The sequence below is a fragment of the Trachypithecus francoisi genome, unplaced genomic scaffold, assembly GCF_009764315.1.
Source record: "Trachypithecus francoisi isolate TF-2019V2 unplaced genomic scaffold, Tfra_2.0 Lachesis_group12, whole genome shotgun sequence".
Taxonomy (NCBI): domain Eukaryota; kingdom Metazoa; phylum Chordata; class Mammalia; order Primates; family Cercopithecidae; genus Trachypithecus; species Trachypithecus francoisi.
Window position 1 is genome coordinate 97,493,316 of NW_022681457.1, and position 20,153 is coordinate 97,513,468.

At 51.3% G+C, this 20,153-nt stretch overlaps 1 protein-coding gene, 1 non-coding gene and 1 pseudogene across 4 annotated transcripts; all 3 read right to left on the reverse strand.

Moving 5' to 3' along the window:
- Positions 1 to 1,347: 1,347 nt before the first annotated feature.
- On the reverse strand, positions 1,348 to 16,240 carry TMEM222 (transmembrane protein 222). 2 transcript variants are annotated; one of them, XM_033227601.1, is made up of 6 exons: positions 15,999 to 16,240; positions 6,948 to 7,032; positions 5,656 to 5,687; positions 3,733 to 3,829; positions 3,506 to 3,636; positions 1,348 to 2,396 (listed from the first exon to the last, which is right to left on the reverse strand). In XM_033227601.1, exons 1-6 carry the CDS (start codon positions 16,190 to 16,192, stop codon positions 2,309 to 2,311), a joined length of 627 nt encoding a protein of 208 aa, XP_033083492.1. In that variant the 5' UTR covers positions 16,193 to 16,240; the 3' UTR covers positions 1,348 to 2,308. The 2 variants fall into 2 exon arrangements, with proteins under 2 accessions (XP_033083492.1, XP_033083491.1); XM_033227600.1 differs by having other exon boundaries at positions 3,506 to 3,829; positions 15,999 to 16,236.
- LOC117093040 lies at positions 11,843 to 14,024 on the reverse strand (annotated as a pseudogene). The gene has a single exon (XR_004441011.1). The product of XR_004441011.1 is annotated as an actin, alpha skeletal muscle-like (transcript).
- Positions 13,020 to 13,126, reverse strand: LOC117094145. Its single transcript, XR_004441453.1, has one exon. It is a non-coding gene; the product is annotated as a U6 spliceosomal RNA (small nuclear RNA).
- Positions 16,241 to 20,153: the final 3,913 nt, after the last annotated feature.

Below are 20,153 nucleotides of genomic sequence, written 5' to 3' on the forward strand. Positions count from 1 at the left end.
TCTGAGTGGGGGCTCTGGAGCCCAGCTGCTGGGTTTGAACCATAGTTCCACTTTTCCTACCTCTGTGACCTGGAGCAAATCAATTCTCTGCTTACTTCTTCATCTGTAAAATGGGATGGTGGCATCTACCTTGTTGTAGGGCTGTTGTGAGGCTAAGACGATATTTTATCACAAGGCCTAACACAGAGTAAGCACTCCCTGTTGGTGACTTTTTTTTTTTTTTTGAGAGACAGGGACTTAGGCCGGGCACGGTGACTCACACCTGTAATCCCAGCACTTTGGGAGGCCAAAGCAGGCGGATCACAAGGTTAGGAGTTTGAGACCAGCCTGGCCAACATGGTGAAACCCCGTCTCTACTGAAAATAATGGCTTATGCCTGTAATCTCAGCACTTTGGGAGGCTGAGGCAGGCGGGTCACCTGAGGAGTTTGAGATCAGCCTGGCCAACATGGTAAAACCCTGCCTCTCCTAAAAATACAAATTAATATTTGTATGGCAGGCCTCTGTAATCCCCGCTATTTGGGAAGCTGAGGCATGAGAATTACTTGAACTCAGGAGGCAGGCGTTGCAGTGAGCTGACAACGCACCATTGCACTCCAGCTTGGGCAACCGAGTGAGATTGTCTCCCAAAAAATAAAGAAAGAAAGAAAAAGGAGAAAAAAGAAAAGTAAATGGAATTGCTCTGAAGTGGGGAGGGCACCTCTGCCTTGCCCTGAAGTCTCAGGCTTGGAGATCACAGCACTGCAGGGTCTGGGAGTGAGCTGGCAGATGCCTGACCACGGACTCCATGGTTACCTTCTAGACCAAATCCTTGGCTAGTTCAACTTAAGTGATGCATGGATAGGGTTGGGAAAGGCTTCAGGGAGGAAGCAGCTTTTAAGCTGGGCCTTGGTTAGGCAGGACCGCCATGAGAGAGACGGTGGAGAGCAAAGGATCAGAGTTAGGCGAGGGCTGGATGGATACAGGGGCCAGAGGCTGGCAGTGCTCTTGGCTCATCCCCAACTCAGCACCCCTGGGGGCAGTGGGGACAGCAGTGGAGGCCCTACTCAGTCCTAACCCCAATCCTATAAGTCCTTCCCAACAGGGACAATGGAAGGGGTTTCAATGCTCACCTGCCTCAAGAGGAAAGCTTTGGAATGGGGAATGTAGAATGGCAGGGAATTCCCAAACTGCAGGGGTGGGATATACCTGAGGGATGCTGATGGCTCCAGGTATTGGACACAGACTCAACCATGGTGCTGGCAACCAGACCCTCGTCAAGGGTAAGAGGGTCCCAAGAATACCAAGACGCTATGAGCTGAGGGGCGAGGGGGCCCCAGAGAGGGAGAAAACAATGACAGGCACCAACTGGAGTCAAAAGTCTTTATTGTCCTGCCCCGGGAACCCTTCCCAAAGGAATCCACAGGAATCCACAGAGGGGCGAGGCGGGCAGCACAGGGCCTTGGTGACGTGAAGAAAGGGGGAGCTGGAGTTAGGCGGTGGACAGCCCCTTCAGTTCCCTAATGGCACTGGCTGTGCTGGCAGGCCACCCAGGGGAGCCATCACCAGTGTGACGTCCACACCTGGGGCTGGGGCTGAGTGCTGTCTACACTGCTCTGTCTACACAGTCACTCTGGCACGTGTCAGGTCCACTCACCTCTCTGGCCCCAAACTGCAGGGGTAGATGGGTCCCATGCTGGGAGGCACTGGGAGGCTGTGGGACAGTGAAGAGAGGACTGCATGGGCTGGAGGATGCCAGATGGGCACACACGTCCCCCAGGGCAGTTGCTGGCAGAAGTCTGACAAAGGGACCAGCCAGCCCCTCTGGACCATTCTAGAGGCCACTGGTGAAGGTCCTAGGGCAGCTTGGCTTACAGAGTCTACTAAGTATACCTCACCCCATGCTGGGACCAGAGCTAATGCAGGACAGGCTCCCAATCCAGCTCTGGTCCCAGGGCCACCTTGACAGGTGAGCCCAAATGTCCTCCTCTCCCCGTTCTGGGCTGGGCTGAGGCAGGACCCCAGCAGGCAGTGACGGGAGCAGCTTTACAGAGGGAAGACAAGGCCTTTCAACAGAAGAACAAAGGGGCTTCCAGGGCCAGCGTCACAGGCCTGGGGAGGAGGGCACAGGGTGCTTCTGAGAGGCAGGGAGACAACAAACCCCCGCCTCATGCTGGTCCTCAGCCCTTCCATCCTGCCAGCCCTGATCCCCAGTCCACAACAGCAGGCCCAACCGTGCCTTTTGGGGTGAGGAGAAAAAAATCTGGAACCAAAAGGGATGGCGGCTGTTTCCTCGGGACCCTGGTGGGTGCGGGGCCACAGAGCAGCCATCACCGGAGGTTAAAGAGCAAGCTGACGGTGAGGAGGATGCCCAGGAGAAGGGTGAACGGCAGCCAGGTCTTCACGAAGGCCCCAACGCTGACAGAGAAAGGAGAGAGCATAGGTGGGCAGGGCCTGGCGAGCAAGCGTGCGGCCCACAGCCCTGTGCACCCACAGACCCCGAGGGTGCTGCCATCCCTAAGGAAAACCCTACAACCATCCCCTCACCCCAAACTTGGTCCATCAAGGAAGCAGGGTGGGCCTGGTTGCTCACTATGGGGGATCACCAGCTATGGTCCTGGTCAGGGGCTGCTCCACGCTCCTGGTGGAGATTTACTGACACCTCGATGGTTGGGAACAGGAGACGTGCTCCCCCTTTCTAGGCTTCACTGGCTCCATCTATAGCCACCCACCTCTGGGGTGAGGTCTCCAGCAAGAGGACCAGGAATTGCAGTTTCGGTATGGAAGCCACATGTGCCCTCTGCCCACGGACTTCATAATGGGGACTGCTGGGAGGTCCGGGGCTGGCAGGGGTCAGCAGTGCTGTGGCTGCAGCAAAGCAGCTGGGAGCCGGCGGCCTGGGTTCAACCTCTGTGTGACCACAGTTATTCTCACGGGACTTCTAAAAGCCATGCAGTACTTAAAAATATCCCTAAAAGTCTTCTTTTCAGAAGCTCTTAATGATGAACATGGCTAAGAGGAAAGCTTGGAGAGGTGGCCAGATCAGCACTAGCCTATGCTGGCTCACGAGTCTGGGCTCTGCTGTGGCCATGCTGTGGGGACCATGGGCGACTCACTCAACCTCTCTGCCTGGGAAGGGACCTGTGGGGGCAGTCATTCTGAGAGGATCTATCTGCTCACTTTACCAGAGCACAGGTATCTGTAGAAGCCTCCCTGAGGAGCTGGAATCATTGTCTGCATTTCACCAAGGACAGCTGTGGCTCAGAAAGACCAAGGCAGTTGCCCATGGTCTCACAGCGGGTAAGTGCCAGAGCTGCATTTGGGGCCCAGGTGGAGCTGGACTCCAGTACAGCCACCTCCCTCTCCACCAGGCCCTCAGCTCGTCACTCTAGAACCACCACGGCTCCAACTGCCATCTGTTCCAACTGTCCCGGCTGACTGAAGGACACCAGGAATGGTCTTTCTAGGATCCTTGGGAGAGCAGCCTCTGCGCAGCGTGTGGGTGGGCGGGCAGGAGGGCAGCTCACCTGACGTACTTCCCATAGAGCAGGCAGAAGAAGCAGAGCGTCACCATATTCCAGTTGGTGCTGTTGTTGTAGCGCATCAGATTCAGGGCCAGTGCCACGTGCGAGTGGCAGTTGTCACAGCAGAGATTGTGCTGGAGGCACCGGAAGGGCTGGTCAGGACGGGCTGCAAGGGAGTTTCCCCCCTGGTCCCTGCCTGGGGAGTGCTGGTGCCGCCCTGGCCCACCTACCATGCGGTGCTTGTACTCCTCAGAGGCATCATGCACAGCCGTGTCCCACGCGTTGGGCCCGCTAGCATAGACCTGAGCAGGGTCCAACTTCCAGTACCTGGTGGGAGAGAAGGGCTCTGGAAACTGACTTGGCTCCTTTGTGCCCTCAGCTCTATGCATGTCCTCTGAGGCCTGCCCTGTGCCCGGGCCTGAGCTGGGTGCTAAGGTGTGCAGTGAACCAGATCTGGGGTAAGTGTCACGTGGCAGTCAACTGTGACACAGGGTGAGGCTGGTGCCATGGGGGATCCTGGGGGGATATGGAATGAAGTTAGGGGTGCTATGCTGAGAGTCTGTGTCCCCGCCAAATTCATATGTTGAAATCTTAATCCCCAAGGTGATGGTATGAGGAGGTGGGGCCTTTGGGAGGGGATGAGCTCTCATGAATGGGATCCATGTCCTTATAACAGAGCCCTGAGGGAGACCCCTCACCCCTCCACCACGTGGGGACACAGTGGGAAGGCACCTCAGGTCCTCACCAGACACTGACTCTACCAGCACCTGCACCCAGGACTGTCCAGTCTTCAGAATTGTGGGAAATATATTTCTGTTGTTTCTAAGATACCCAATCGATGAGATTTTGTTATGGCAGCCAGAAGGACTAAGATGGGTGTGAGAAGGCTTCCTGGAGGTGACACCTGGGTCCAGTCTGAAGGAAGAGGGTTAGCCAGGCAAAGAAAGAAGAGGTGGGCATTCCAGGCCGAGGGAACAGCTTAAGCTAAGTGAGAGGCATAAAACTGGGCAGCGTGTCCCATAACTGAAGTGACTGAGCCCTCCTGGAGGATGCGGAAGGAGGAACACGGTGATGGAATGCTGGCAGCTAAGGCTGGAGATGCAGGTGAGGCCACATCACGTGGGGAGTTTACCCAGCAGCAAGCACTCTCCCCGTCTCCCATGCAGCTTGCCAGGGTGAGTGGGAGGGAAGCTGATGGTGCTAAAGCCCATAAACCTCAAAGTGGGTGAGGTTCCAAGCACCACAGTGCCCGGTGGGTCTCAGGCCAAGGAGAGCTGGGAGGTCAGGGTGCCCCCTGGCTGTTGTGTAGGGGAATGGCTTGGTGGAGGAGTCTAGGGACCACGGTCTGGACTGGGGCCGCTTAGGGGCTGCTGCTTGGAAAATGATGCCCTTAAAGCTGTCCTTGAAGAGCAGCTGGCAGCGAATACCTGGCGGCCCAGAGGCTCCTGGACTACACTGCTGCCTGCCGGAGGAAGCCAGAGCAGGCAGCAGGAAGCCCTGCTCCAGGCCATCTCGGCTGGGTGGGACACCAACTCCTCCTTGGCCTAGTCCCTCCCCCCAGTGCAGCCTTGGGCAACAGGTCACCTGAGGACACTGATGACTGAGGCACTGTCACCAGGCCTGCAGCTGAGGTGGGCACCCAAGACCGCAAAGATGAAGACAAAATGTCCCACAACCAAACCAGCAATAGCTCCCAAAAGGCTGAACAGTTTTTATCCTCTCCAACCAGAACTTTCCAGCAGAGCTCCAAACAATGCCTCTCTTCTACCTTCCATAGCTCATTTGTTCCCAAAGGGCAGGACAGTGAGTCTCGAGGGAGACAGATCTGGGTGTGGGTCCCAGCTCTGCCACTTCCTGTGTGACCTTGACCAAGTCCCTTCCCTTTCCTCACCCTTGCCATGGAGTTGAATATACAAACCTGAAGAGCTGTGGCAAGGCCCAGATGGTCTACAGGTAAAGGCCCTAGCCAGGGGCTGGTGCGGTAGGCACTCCGTATGGGGCTGCCATGCTCTGGTGGACCCTGGCTGACTCCCTCTCCACCCCAAATACTCTATCCTCAGGGTGCTGTCCCCTACTGTGCCCCAGAAGGCCTGGCCCGCCTGGGCAGGAGCAACCTGCCTCTAGAGCCAGCCACATGGGTGTTCATCACTTACTTGGCAGGCTTTCCAAAGGCCATATTGTCCTCCTGTTGAGGGACAAAAGCAGAAGTCAGTAAGGAACTTACACTGGGGCCAGATGACAAACCTGGGTAGGTGGTGAAGTGCAGTGACTTAGAAGGGGTATGTCAGGGGTGGGGGGGCCAGAAGTGGTGCCTGGGTCCTGCCCTGGGGCTGGCATGGCATCTAAAGAGCTAGTGGCTGTTCTGCAGGAAGAAGGCAGTGTGGCACAAGTGCATAGAGCACTGCATCAGAGATCAAAGACCTAGGGCTCCAACTGCCACTGCCCCTTCGTGTGGCACCCACGAATTCTCTTGCCCTCTCTGGGCCTCATTTTCTCCAAGTTCTCTGGTCAGTCTTCTCTGATCTTTGAGGACCAGCAGGAGGTTTCCATCATGGTCTGGCCTCCAGACTCAACAGTGGTGGCCCACATGGAGCCCATTTCTGCGCCCAGCAGTCTGACTGCATTCATAGCAGGGCAGAGACCCTGGCCCAGAGGGACTTCCTGTGAGGGAGACACTGCAGTGAAGTCCTAGACTTATCACATTAGACCTGGGGTACAGGAGTTACACAGAGACAGACTCTGAGTTCAGATCAGGGAGACCCTGCTGACAGACCTGGCCAATGATTAATCACCATAAAAATATATGACAAAATAATGGATGTGAAAGCATTTTTAAGTACAAAGTGACAGACCTTTGTCGTGTTAAGATGATCATGACAACTATTAATATAAATAGGTTGGTGCCACCACACCCCTTCAGTCCAGTCTCTGACACCTGGAGACAGGATGATGCATGCTTCTTTGCTGCTAGCCCACTGGACCAGTCTTGGTCACATCCCCAGGGAACAGACCTGAGAACACAGCTGGTTCATTCTAAAGCCCCACCCTCTCTTCTCCATGACCACACCCAGGGAACCGTATCAGCCTCCCCTGTCCCCCCACCTTGACTCCCACCTTCTGAAGGTCCAGAGATGTGGTTCCTGGATGGTCTGACTCTCCACTCTTGCCTCTAATCCCTACCCATGTCTCGGTACCCCAGGGGTGGGGGCAAAGGGCTGGGTCAGTTACTTAAGAATCCTTCTGGCCACACTGCCCTCCCGGCCTGTCCTGGAGGCAAGAGAAGGCGGAAAGGGGTCAAACACTGGTGAGGGGTACAGGGCCAGGGCCAGGACTGCGGGTTATCTGTGTTCTCCTGGGTCTAGGGAGACAGGAAGCCTGCAGGCAAGACAGGACAGCCTTCCACTTAAACCTTGGACCCCCCAGGGTGGGCAGAATGGGGACTCACCGAGACAAAGTAGGGGCCTGCAAAGTCCCGAATGACTCCTGTGGATGTGCAGATGCCCATGTGGCCGATGATGGGGAAAAACCACCTGTGAGGAAAAGGACAGGGAAGGGACAGAGCTTAGGGGATCTTTCAGCCAGTTAAGACAGATGCTGGGGACACTTCATACCGCACAGAAGCATGTGAATATTATGTTTTGCTGATGAATGGTCATTCGGGTGATTCAGAGGGCTGGGGAAGCACAGACAAGGGCAACTGCAAACTGGCAGCACAATGGGACACCTCAGCATCCCACCAGGACGGCTGTAATTCAAACGACAGCAACACCGATGCAGGTGAGGGCAAGGGACAACCAGAGCTCTCATTCACTGCTGGTGGGAGGGATGAACTGTTTCTACCATTTATTTTTTTTAAACAGAGTTGGCCGGGCGCGGTGACTCAAGCCTGTAATCCCAGCACTTTGGGAGGCCGAGACGGGTGGATCACGAGGTCAGGAGATCAAGACCATCCTGGCTAACACCGTGAAACCCCGTCTCTACTAAAAAATACAAAAAACTAGCCGGGCGAGGTGGCAGGCGCCTGTAGTCCCAGCTACTCGGGAGGCTGAGGCAGGAGAATGGCGTAAACCCGGAGGCGGAGCTTGCAGTGAGCTGAGATCCGGCCACTGCACTCCAGCCTGGGCGATAGAGCGAGACTCCGTCTCAAAAAAAAAAAAAACAAAAAAACAGAGTCTCGCTCTGTCGCCCAGGCTGGAGTGCAGTGGCACAATCTTGGCTCACTGCAACCTCCACCTCCCGGGTTCAAGCGATTCTCCTGCCTCAGTCTCCTGAGTAGCTAGGACTACAGGTGCACGCCAACATGCCTGGCTAACTTTTGTATCTTTAGCAGACACAAGGTTTCATCATGTTGGCCAGGCTGGTCTCGAACTCCCAACCTCAAGTGATCTGCCTGCCTCAGCCTCCCAAAGTGCTGGAATTAGGCGTGAGCCACCGCGCCCGGCCTGTTTCTACCATTGGGGAAAACAGTTTGGCACTATACTCTATGCCTCAGCAGCTTCACTCTTGGAGCCCTCTTTGCCCTCACCCCCTGGGAAATAACATTTGCCAAAACTCATTGAACTGTACTCTTAAAATGTGTACATTTTATTGTGTATAAACTATAATTCAATAAAATTGATAAAAACAACTATAAAGAATCCAAATGTCCAACAGTACAATGAATAAGTGTGGTACAGTTATACATTGAAATAGTCCATAATAATGAAAAAGAGTGTAACTTCCGATACACACAACATAGGCTTTCACAGACATAAGGGTGAATGAAGGAAATCTTACACAGAGTGGGTAACACAGCACTCTGTTTACACAAAGTCCAAGAAAAGGCAAAACTGATCTACGGCTAGAGGTCCACAGCGGGGTGGAATCTGTGGTAGAACTGACTGGGAGGGCACAAGGGGGTCCTGTGGGTGTTGGCAATGCTTTCTAGCCTCCATCTGGGTGGTGGTTATATGAGTGCGTGATATGCAAAAATTCTTTCAGCTGTATACCTGAGATTCGTGCACCGTTTGGTACATAAGTTATACCTCAATAAGAAAGTTAAAAAAAAAAGGTGGGCGAACATGACACCAATGTGGGTGGGGGAGTTCAGGAAAGGCTTCCCTGAGAAAATAACGAAGAAACAGAATGTGCAAGGGTAGAAATTGGAACAGAAGCATGGTGTATGCCAGGAAATAAAAGTTCCTTTTTAAAAAAACCACAGGCATTAAAAAACAACAAATCCCAGATGCACCCCAATATGCCACACATAGGAACCCCAGACCTGTCTGCGTTCTAAGAACCATGGCCCTACAGGACCTGGGTGCTGGACAGACTGATCCAGTTTAAGGAGAACTCACAGGGCCAGTGGCCACGTCCTGGCCTCAATGCTGTCTGGGCACGAGCACAAAGCACCTGGCTAGGGGTGGAGGCCAAGCCTCCAGAGAGGCAGTTCAAAAAAGCAGTTACAGGGGGTTGGGGTGGAGTCAGTAAAGATTTCACAGAGGAGGTGACTTTTAACCTTGACCTGTGAAAGGACAGAGCATCGACAGGCAGAAACCACCACTGCAGAGCAAGAAAGTGGTGCATGTGCCTGCAAGAATGAAAGAGGGAGAGGTCAGCTCAGGGGCTACTGCTGTACCACTGGCAAGAGATGACGGAGGTCCTGACTAGAGGATCAGGGGCAGGGTGGTGAGAAGCACATGGATTCAAAAGATCTTTCAAATGAAGACTGGAGAGTTTACAGCTGACAGGATAGGGGTCTTCCAGGTCTACAGCTTCAGCGCTTGAGAGGATGGTGGGGACAGAGTGGTCTTTTGAGAACTAAATTCAGATTCCATCATTCCCCTGCTCAATGCCCATTAATGGCTTCCTACTACACTTATAATACACTTCAAACTTCTTCCAACACTGTGGCGGTAATTACCCCTTGAACCTCTTCTCACTCCCCTCTCTAGCTACACTGCCTGCTTGTGGCTCCTCAAACATGCTGAATCCTCCCACCCTATGCTTTCTCTGCATCTGCCCTCTCCACCGTCTGCAACACTCTTCCCCAAGAGCATGGCACAGCTAACTCCTCACTGATTAGGCCTCAGCTTCACTGTCAGCTTCGGAGGTCTTGCCTGAACGGTGTCTTCCTGCACAGCCACCCAATCCCAGATTCCACTACAATGCTTTACTTCCCTCATAGTATCTACTATCCAAAATTATCTCAGTTATTTACATGCTGTCTCTCCACTAGAACATAAGCTCGGAGACAGCAAGGATTTTGTCTTGTTTATTACAGCAGTGCCTGCATATAGCTGCAACTCACTAAATATTTGTTGACTAATGAATGAACATCCTGCATTTAAGAGTGGAGTCAGGGGCTGGGTGCTGTGGCTCACGCCTGTAATCCTAGCACTTTGGAAGGCCAAGGCAGTTGGATTGCTTGAGCCCAGGAATTTGAGGCCAGCCTGGGCAACACAGTGAGACCCTGTATCTAAAAAAAAATCTAAAAATTAACTGGAGGATCGCTTGATTCCAGGAAGTTGAGGTTGCAGTAAGCCAAGGCCAGGCTCAGTGGCTCACGCCTGTAATCCCAGCACTTTGGGAGGGAGAGGCCGGTGGATGACTTGAGGTCAGGAGTTCGAGACCAGCCTGGCAAACATGGGGAAACCCTGCCTATACTAAAAATACAAAAATCAGCTGGGCATGGTGGCGTTGTGCCTGTAGTCCCAGCTACTCGAGAGGCTGAGGCATGAGAATCACTTGAACCCCAGAGGCGGAGGTTGCAGTGAGCTGAGATCACGCCACTGCACTCCAGCCTGGGGGACAGAGCAAAACTCTGTCTCTAAATAAATGAATAAATAAACAAATAAAAAATTAAAAACAACAAACAAACGCCAAGAGTGAAGTCATGCTCAGATATCATCTGGGTTGAGGCTTGACTTTGTTCTGGGCAAGTTACTCATTCCTATCTCTCTGTGGATAGTAAAAATTACCTTAATGAGGAGCTACTGTGAGGATTAAATGGATAGACTTATCCATTTACACAGTGCCTAGGACCCTGCCTTCTGCTTGGCAGCTGCTCAGTGTTGTCATCTCGAGGTATTCAATACATAAGCACTATCTGACTGATTGCACTAACATAGAATAAGTTGCAGAAGATCCATAGGCCACAGGATGGACACTCAGGATTATGGGAAAGTAGCTCATCCTGATCTCAGGACTGCTCTCCACCCCCATCTCTGCCCCCATTCCTTTCATCTGCTTGGGAGGAAGTCTGGGTCCAACCAGGATTCCACACGCCACAGCTGTGCTGGCAGCAGCTGATGGAAATCAGAGTAAAGGCTGGAAGCCCCAGAGAAGAAACCCTCAAAGTGGTTTGTCAGCCTGGAAGCTCCAGGAAGGCAGGTCCAGAGCCACTTTGTGGACTACCTTCTATTTAGGATCTAGTACATAATAGGTGCTTTATAAAGATTTAATGAATGAATAAATGACTCACTCACCCTGGAGCTCAATCTGGGAAGGTAGGCTAACTCAGCAAAAAAGTCCCACACTGGCTTCTAAGCCTTACTTCCTCATCTATAAAATGGGGACAACAGTATCTATTTTCATAGGCTGACATAAGGATTGAGTGAGTGAACATACAATGTTTAGGCCAGAGGAAGCATCTAATCTAGCTGTTTTTTTAGTAGCAGCAGCCATTAAACTGGTTTTTCTTTCTTTTTTTTTTTTTTTGGTTACTGCAGCACTTTTATTTTTCCTTCACAATGAGGTGCTGCTGGGGCCTAATGTTCTCACGAAACAGTAGAAAAACAAAATCTGTTCTCATCTCTTTAAAGAATTGAGGGCCGGGCGCGGTGGCTCAAGCCTGTAATCCCAGCACTTTGGGAGGCCGAGACGGGTGGATCACGAGGTCAGGAGATCGAGACCCTCCTGGCGAACACGGTGAAACCCCGTCTCTACTAAAAATACAAAAAACTAGCCGGGCGAGGTGGCGGGCGCCTGTGGTCCCAGCTACTCGGGAGGCTGAGGCAGGAGAATGGCGTGAACCCGGGAGGCGGAGCTTGCAGTGAGCTGAGATCCGGCCACTGCACTCCAGACCGGGCGACAGAGCAAGACTCCGTCTCAAAAAAAAAAAAAAAAATAATAATAATAATAATAAAGAATTGAGAATTAGCCGGGCGCGGTGGCTCAAGCCTGTAATCCCAGCACTTTGGGAGGCCGAGACGGGCGGATCACGAGGTCAGGAGATCGAGACTATCCTGGCTAACACGGTGAAACCCCGTCTCTACTAAAAAATACAAAAAACTAGCCGGGCGAGGTGGCGGGCGCCTGTAGTCCCAGCTACTTGGGAGGCTGAGGCAGGAGAAGGGTGTAAACCTGGGAGGCAGAGCATGCAGTGAGCTGAGATCTGGCCACTGCACTCCAGCCTGGGTGACAGAGCAAGACTCCGTCTCAAAAAAAAAAAAAGAATTGAGAATTGCATACAAAAAAACTTTACATAAATTAGAACCATGAATACATTTACAGGTGTAAATGCAAACTGCTTCCAACTCAAGGCAAGTAATGGCCCACAGTGTTCTGGCAGGAAAACATCAGCTCAGAAAGGAAACTGGGTCCTATGGCTTGGACTTGCCAACCTTGACAGACCCGCAGGACAGAAACAACTGGTTCAGGAGCCCTTGCCAGCCTCCAGAGAAATCCCAGAACACTCAGCCATGATATATTAATACCCTGCATAGATTGCAGACTGCTGGCCATGCAGACTCACCAAGCCACAGACTTGTCTTCCACAGGCACGTTCTGACCTTACCATGCAGTGACCAAGCCACATGTACTAAGGGTTGAAAGCAAAGATGCGTACAGGGTATTAAACAAATACCAAGGGGAACAGTTAACTTGAATACAAGGTCAAAATCAGCAACAAGTTCTACAATCCCGTGCTGATATCAGATACAAGCTTCAAGGACAATTTCTTTTCGAAGGCTTATTCCAGTTTTGTGAGGCTAGCATGAGGTATATGCATTTGCCAGGGGCAAATTTACACTTCTGAATTAACCCATGCAGCAAATGCTATGCATCTGCTCACAGTCCATTTAGAAGCATTTGCAGTGGATGACAGAGGGGCCTGACTTGTACTCCTGCTTGCTAATCCACATCTGCTGGAAGGTGGACAGTGAGGACAGGATGGAGCCGCTGATCCACATCGAGTACTTGCACTATGAGCTTGATCTTCATGGTGCTGGGTGCCATGGCGTTGATCTCTTTCTGTATCCTGTCGGTGATGCCCGGGCACATGGTGGTGCCGCTGGACAGCACCACGTTGGTGTACAGGTCTTTGCGGATGTCCACGTCACACTTCATGATGGAGTTGAACGTGGTCTTGTGGATGCCGCCAAGATTCCATACCCAGGAAGGAAGGCTGGAACAGCGCCTCCAGACACTGGAACCGCTTGTTGCCGATGGTGATGACCTGGCCATCGGGCAGCTCGTAGCTCTTCTTCAGGGAGGAGGATGCAGCGGTGGCCATCTCCTGCTCGAAGTCCAGGGTGACAAAAATATGGAATGCTTCACGAATCTGCGTGTCATCCTGGCGCAGGGGCCATGTAAATCTTCTCTGTATTGTTCCAATTTTAGAATACGTGCTGCGAAGGTGAGCACTATACTGGTTTTTCATGCAGAATTACCAACATCTCTGAGGGGGTAGACAGATCTTTGGGTTCCATTTCCTCCTCTGATCTCTCCTCAAAAGACAGGTGAGAGTTCCTTGTGCCACATCTATGCCTAGCTCTGCAATCATCACTATACAGTAATACTACGATGGCTAATTGACCTTTATCTCCCTCCTGCTGGAGGTGAGTCCTTTGAAGGTGACATGGTTTGGATCTGTCCCCACCAAATCTCCTGTCAAACTGTATTCCCCATGTTGGAGGTGGGGCCTGGTGGTGGGATCATGAGGCTAGCTTTCTCATAAATGGTTCAGCATCATCCCTTTGGTGCTGTTCTTGTGACAGTGAGTTTTCCCAAGATCTGGTTGTTTCTAAGTGTGTAGTATCTCCCCCCTCACTCCCTCTTGCTCCTAATCCCGCCATGTGAGATGCCTCGCTCCCCCTCTGCCTTACACCATGACTGGAAGTTTCCTGAGGTCTCCCCAGAAGCAGAAGCCGCTATGCTTCCTGTATAGCCTGCAGAAGCATGAGTCAATCAAACCTCTTATCTTTACAAATTATACAGTCTCAAGTATTAGTGCAAGAATGGACTAACAGAAGGGAACATGAACCGTTTGACAGGAACAGAGCATCTTATTCATCTTGGTCTTATGAACACCTGTATACAGATCTGAACAGAAATGGGAGAAATGGGCTATGAGCTGCTTTTGGCCCAGATAATCAGGGATTGTGGTGCCTCCACCTCACGCTGCTACCATTCTCTGCAGAGGACCATGCCACAAATGGTGTTTTTGAGAATAAGGTCAAAGAGAGTTTAGGATCACAAGACAGTTTTAAGAAAACCAATACATTTCCTGAGTATCCCTCCCTGTTATTTTCTTTCTCTCTCTTTTTCTCTCTCTTTTTCTTTCTCTCTCTCTCTCTCTCTCTCTTTCTTTCTTTGAGACGGAGTTTTGCTCTTGTTGCCCAGGCTAGAGTGCAAAGGCACGATCTTGGCTCACCGCAACTTCTACCTCCTGGGATCAAGCGATTCTCCTGCCTCAGCCTCCTGAGTAGCTGAGATTACAGGCATGCGCCACCATCCCAGCTAATTTTGTATTTTTAGTAGAGATGGGGTTTCTCCATGTTGGTCAGGCTGGTCTTGAACTCCCGACCTCAGGTGATTCGCCTGCCTTGGCCTCCCAAAGTGCTGGGATTACAGAAGTGAGCCACCACACCCAGCCCCTCCCTGTTATTTTCACACTAATATTTTATTTTCTTCACAGCACTAATCACTATCAGGTGCTCTTTTATTAGCTTACTTGTTTACTGTCTATCTCCTTCCACTATGACTTAAACTCTCAAAGGTGTAAAGACCGTATCTCCTTTATTCATCACTCTATATTCACATCACCTAGAACTATCTGGGAACATAGGGGTCACTTAGCACATATGTTAAAAGAACACTGAATGAATTAATGTACACATTTTCCTAAGATTTTATTTCATTATTTGAGACAGAGTTTCACTGTGTTGCCCACGCTGGAGTGCAGTGATGCAATCTCCGCTCACTGCAAACTCCACTTGCTGGGTTCAGGCAATTCTCCTGCCTCAGCTTCCAGAGTAGCTGGGATTATAGGTACGTGCCACTATGCCCAGCTAATTTATCACCACGTTGGCCAGGCTGGTCTCGAACTCCCGATCCACCCGCCTCGGCCTCCCAAAGTGCTGGGATTACAGGCATAAGCCACCGCGCCTGGCCCAAGATTTTATTTTTAAAGAACAGTTGGATGCTCTTATATGCATAAGTATTTGAGAACACAAAATAATTCAAGTATTTTAACATAATTCAAAAACTACGATCTTTTTAGAATCAGCAACACCTAAGGCCCCAAATGATCCCTTCTCCACATCACCACTTGGCTGTTATTGATATCAGGGGAACAAGTTATCCCATCAGGTGAGAGTGGATAAAACATAGGGCAAAGAGCAAGTTAGATCAGAAAACTGAGTTCTTAATGCCTTTGCTTATTGGGGTACGAACCTGATCAAGACACTTAATGCTACAAGCAGCTCAGCTTCACCATCTGAGAAGATAACCCACCTTAGAAAATGGATGTTTAATGCTGAGAAAATGGGTTTAAGAGCTTGGTAAACTGTCCAGCACGGTGAGGAGGGGTTACATTTATCAGCTGTCAAGGCTGAAGCAGGAGGGCAAACCACCTCTCCCCATATGAGAGCTCCTCCCAAAAGGCGGCAAGCGGTACCAGAACACCTGCTTCTCCCCTGACAAAGGCTGATGTTATAGAAAAAACTTTGGTCTGTGAGGCAGACAACCTGGGATCTAAACCTGCTTTGCAACTGAGACGGCACGTGAGACAAAGGGTTGGACTCCCAGATCTCTGGCGGCCCTTCCAATGTTGGCATCCCAGGATCTCGTGTGGTCCCAACCAAACTCCCATTCCTGCTCCCAGACCCAGCGGGATGTCGAATATGGTAAGCGACCAGTAAGCATTTGCTCAATGAGTGAATAAACCATTGAATTAATAAAAATGTCTCCTCAGATCCGATGAGGGACTCCCTCTTCTACACACCCACAGCTCGAGTCTCCCAGCCACTTGCCCTTTCCTGCTGGCCTACAACTCTCTCCCCGGCTACACCAGGTGTATTGAGAGCAGGGAGCGTGTCCCAACCGTGTGCACAAACTGGCACTGCATGGACGGCGGGGTTCTGGTGACTGGGCGAGGCGTGCGGGCCAGACCCGAGGAAAAGGCTTGCTACGCGTCGGGGCCGGAGGCTAGCCCGGGCCAGCCGAGGGACGCCGCGTGGACTCCGGCTCTCCCTGGGCCCTCCTCGTCCCCAGGCGGATGCCGGAAGAGACTCACGTGAGCACCGGGATGGGCGTCCACACCACGCAGTAGGGGAAGCGGCTCCGTTCCACGTCCATGGCGACGCCGCCGGAGCCGTGATACTGCTTCATGTCCGTCTCGGCCGCCGTCGGCGCCTCCACTTCCGCCATCCTGGGCGGGGGTGGTGGCGGCGGCAACAAGAGCGGAGAACCTCCTTCCGCTTCCGCCATGCTGCGCGCGCCCCGCGGCGACTGGCCCCGGCTGTAGTGCCGCTAGTCCCCATGGCGTCACTTCCGGGAGATGGGGTCCGCCCCGGTTGGCCTTCCCCCGGGAATCCGAGCCGCGTCCCTGTGGGCCCGGCCAGCCCCGCCCCACTCCCTCTGCGCCTGACAGCCCCGAGTCTTTGCCGCGTAGGCCCCGCGGCTGCAGAAAGGATGCCTTCAGGCAGTTCGCAGTCTAGCGCCGGAGACTTATAAAGAACTCTGTACGCTGAGGGCTCTTAGGAGGTGTGGTACAGTCGCTATTTATTGAGCACTTCTTAGGTGCCAAGCACTTGACAAGAATTGTTTCTAATCCCCATGAACTGATTAGACATTCAAATTAGGTATTTCCCTTCTGTTACAAGTGAGAAACTGAGGCTCAGGAGGTGAGGTGAGAGGCCACGATTCAAACCCAAGTGTTTTTTTTGGGGGGAGGGGGTGGAATTTTTTGCTCTTGTTGCCCAGGCTGGAGTGCAATGGCACGATCTTGGCTCCCTGCAACCTCCACCTCCCAGGTTCAGGCTATCCTCCTGCCTCAGCCTCCCGAGTAGCTGGGATTACAGGCGTGTGCCACCACGGCCGGCTAAGTTTTGTATTTTTAGTAGAGGTGGGGTTTCACCATATTAGCCAGGATGGTCTCGAACTTCTGACCTTGTGATCCGTCCGCCTCAGCCTCCCAAAGTGGGATTACAGGCGTGAGCCACCGCGTCCGGCCCAAACCCAAGTCTTATACCTCCCTTGCCCTTTTCATTCTGTGGTCCTCTCACGAGGTAGTGGTAGCATAAAGGAAGGAGAGACTACAATTGTGTGTGCGCACGTGTGTGTGTGTGTGTATGTATTTTATTGTATATACAGGGAAGACCTGCTGGAAGATAGGATATTATTGAGTTGAGTCTTGATGTCTGCCATGTGGCACGGGAGTGGGGGTATGGGTGCAGCGGTGCAAAGAAGGGAAGGCCGTGCAGAGCACTGTGTACAAGAGTGTGAATACTTACTGGAGTAAATGATAAGCCTTAGATGTGATGTGATCCAATCCCTTCATTGTACAAATGGAAAAACGGGCTCAGGAACGTTAATTGTTTGAGATCACACACAACCATACTTACAGAGAAGCCAGGCTCAAATGTTGGAGCCTTTTGGCTTTTTAAAGGATACCAAGACAGACAAAGGAAATGAAGTCTACTGGGGTGGGGAGGGGAAGTGGGGGAGAGTCCAAAGTCAGAAGGAAGACTGCCACTTAAAATCAGTCTTAAAGAAAAAAGAACAGAAAGAGTAATCAGGTAAAGGAAGGTATGGACAAATGCACTCAGGAAGTTAGGAGCTTCCCATTTGGGGAAGGTCCTTCTTCCATTGAATTACCCTCCCTCAATGTTGATCTGTGGAGAGCTTGCTGTCCTGTTTGTAGCACCTAATATTTTCATGTTTTTTTTGTGGGGGATGTCTATCTCTGCTATGGAACTCTAAGGTCCTTGACTTCAGTAGCTGGCACAGTTCCTGGTGCAAAACATATGCCCACTAGATGTTTACTGATTAAATGATTGAATAAATTGATGTTTTATAAAGACCTCACAGATTCACAGGTGTGATAATAATTACAGTGGGTTAGAAAGTGATTATAACCCACTCTAAATTCTTTGAGCACATTTGTACCTCTCCTTGACCCCTGTGCAGTGTGTGATCCTTGAAGGGCAACAACCAGCATCCAGCACAGGGTTTGGAATAGATTAGGTGTGTAGTTTACAGTTGTTGAGAATAAATTACATTACTTCTTTTTTTTTTTTTTTTTTTGAGACGGAGTCTCGCTCTGCTGCCCAGGCTGGAGTGCGGTGGCCGGATCTCAGCTCACTGCAAGCTCCACCTCCTGGGTTTACGTCATTCTCCTGCCTCAGCCTCCCAAGTAGCTGGGACTACAGGCGCCCGCCACCTCGCCCGGCTAGTTTTTTGTATTTTTTAGTAGAGACGGGGTTTCACCATGTTAGCCAGGATGGTCTCGATCTCCTGACCTTGTGATCCGCCCGTCTCGGCCTCCCAAAGTGCTGGGATTACAGGTTTGAGCCACCGCGCCCGGCCTACATTACTTCTTGATTCAATCACTGTAGTTATCTAATCTCTTCTGGACCACAGGCTGTGAGGAAGGTCTGTGCCTTAGACATCTCACTACCAAGACTGTCAACCCATAATTCTAGCACAGGGTTGCTGGGTACCCTTTAAAAATTTATTGTAGGTATTGATGAATAACCAACCAAAGTAAGTCTCTCAGGACCTGCCATAAGTTTGGTAGTACTAATACACGTACCACATTTAATCTGCCAACCTTCAATGGCTTCTCATTGCACTTAATATGAAACACAAATATCTTACCATGGCTCACAAAGCCCTGCACCATCTGGACCACGCCCCTTCCTTATTTACTATACTACAGCCATCCTGGCCCTTTTTTTCAGTTCCTCTCATGCACTCCTTCATATTCCAGGGACTTGGCACACACTGTTCCCCTCTGCCTGAAATACTACTCCTACCCACTTAAAGTGGCTAGCTTTCATTCTTCCTGTCTCAGATAAAATATCACTTTCTCAGAGCCCATCCCTGGCGTCCCAATCTAAATGATAAATCCCGTTAATCTCCTGTTCTTTTTCTTCATAGCTTCTTTGTAGCTGTGTACTATTTACCTCACCCACTTGACTGGAAACTCTGTTTGTCTTGCTCACATGTGTACACCCAATGCCCAGTATAGTGCCTAGCACATAGTATTTGTTTAATCAATATTTGTTATATTGAATGAAAAGCAAATACTTACAGGCTTGGTATCACATGCTGGTTACAGTCTAAACGCAGGAACCTAGCTTGTTACCTGCTACCTCTTGGTGTCTCAAGTCTTTTTAATGGGCTTGGGTTGGTGGGCACAGTGCTCAGGCAGAGGGTCAGACCACAGAGCCCTGGCTCCTTTCCTAAGGTCCACATCATCCTACCCTTGGCCTAGGCAGCAGCAGAAACAGGGGCATGAGGAGGGCCAGGTACCTGAAGATAGAAGCCAGATCCTCTGGGGCCGGTCTCCCAGGCTTGGCTTGCCCCCCACCACAACCCATCCACAAGATCTTTTTTTTTTTTTTTTTTTTTGAGACAGTCTCTATCATCAGGCTGGAGTGCAGTGGTGTGATCTCGGCTCACTGCAACCTTTGCCTCCTGGGTTCAAGCGATTCTCCTGCCTCAGCCTCCCAAGTAACTGGGATTACAGGCGCGTGACACCACACCCAGCTAATTTTTGTATTTTTAGTAGAGATGGGGTTTCACCATGTTGGCCAGGATGATCTCAATCTTTTGACCTCGTGATCCACCCGCCTTGGCCTCCCAAAGTGCTGGGATTACAGGCGTGAGCCACCATGCCCAGCCTTTTTTTTTTTTTTAAATGATGGATTCATCCCTGCAGAACACCCCTTCTCACATACACACCTTGGTTCTCTCACCCAATTGTAAGAGTCTCTCTGGCCTGTGCCCCGGACTCCTCTGCTGTTGCTTCCTCTTCACCCATAAACAGATGGGAAATCTCCATCAAAGGCTAATATTTCCTTCCAAGCTTACAGGATCACAGTAGGGTCCTGGAGGAAGCTCCTGTTATGGCTGAGCTTGGGACAGGATTGATAGGTTTCAGAGCTATCCCTCCCCCAACACACACCCCAACCTAAAATAGGAATGACCATCTGGATCCACTTATGGGTTTGGCTGGGGGAGGGAAGGATGCCAGAGCTGAAACTGTCAAGCTGGGAAACCTTTGAGGGTAAGATGCTGCTTATTTGAAGGGTGAGCTTGGGGCATTTCCTCTCTTGGTGGGTGTCAGAGCACCCCCTCAATTGGCCCCATGTATAAGTCCCCAGGACTCACAAATCTCCTCTCTCAGGCTATCTCGCTCCTGGCTTTCAAGGCCCCTCATGAT

Bases quoted from the DNA above. Each gene is read 5' to 3' on its own strand.
- TMEM222 (XM_033227600.1), bottom strand. From the start codon at position 16,192: ATGGCGGAAGCGGAAGGAGGTTCTCCGCTCTTGTTGCCGCCGCCACCA. The intron at 7,033-15,998 runs GTGAGTCTCTTC...TTTTCCTCACAG, and splicing joins ACGCCCATCCCGGTGCTCAC to GTGGTTTTTCCCCATCATCG. The intron at 2,397-3,505 runs GTGAGCTGCCCT...TTTCTCTGTCAG, and splicing joins CTCTATGGGAAGTACGTCAG to CGTTGGGGCCTTCGTGAAGA.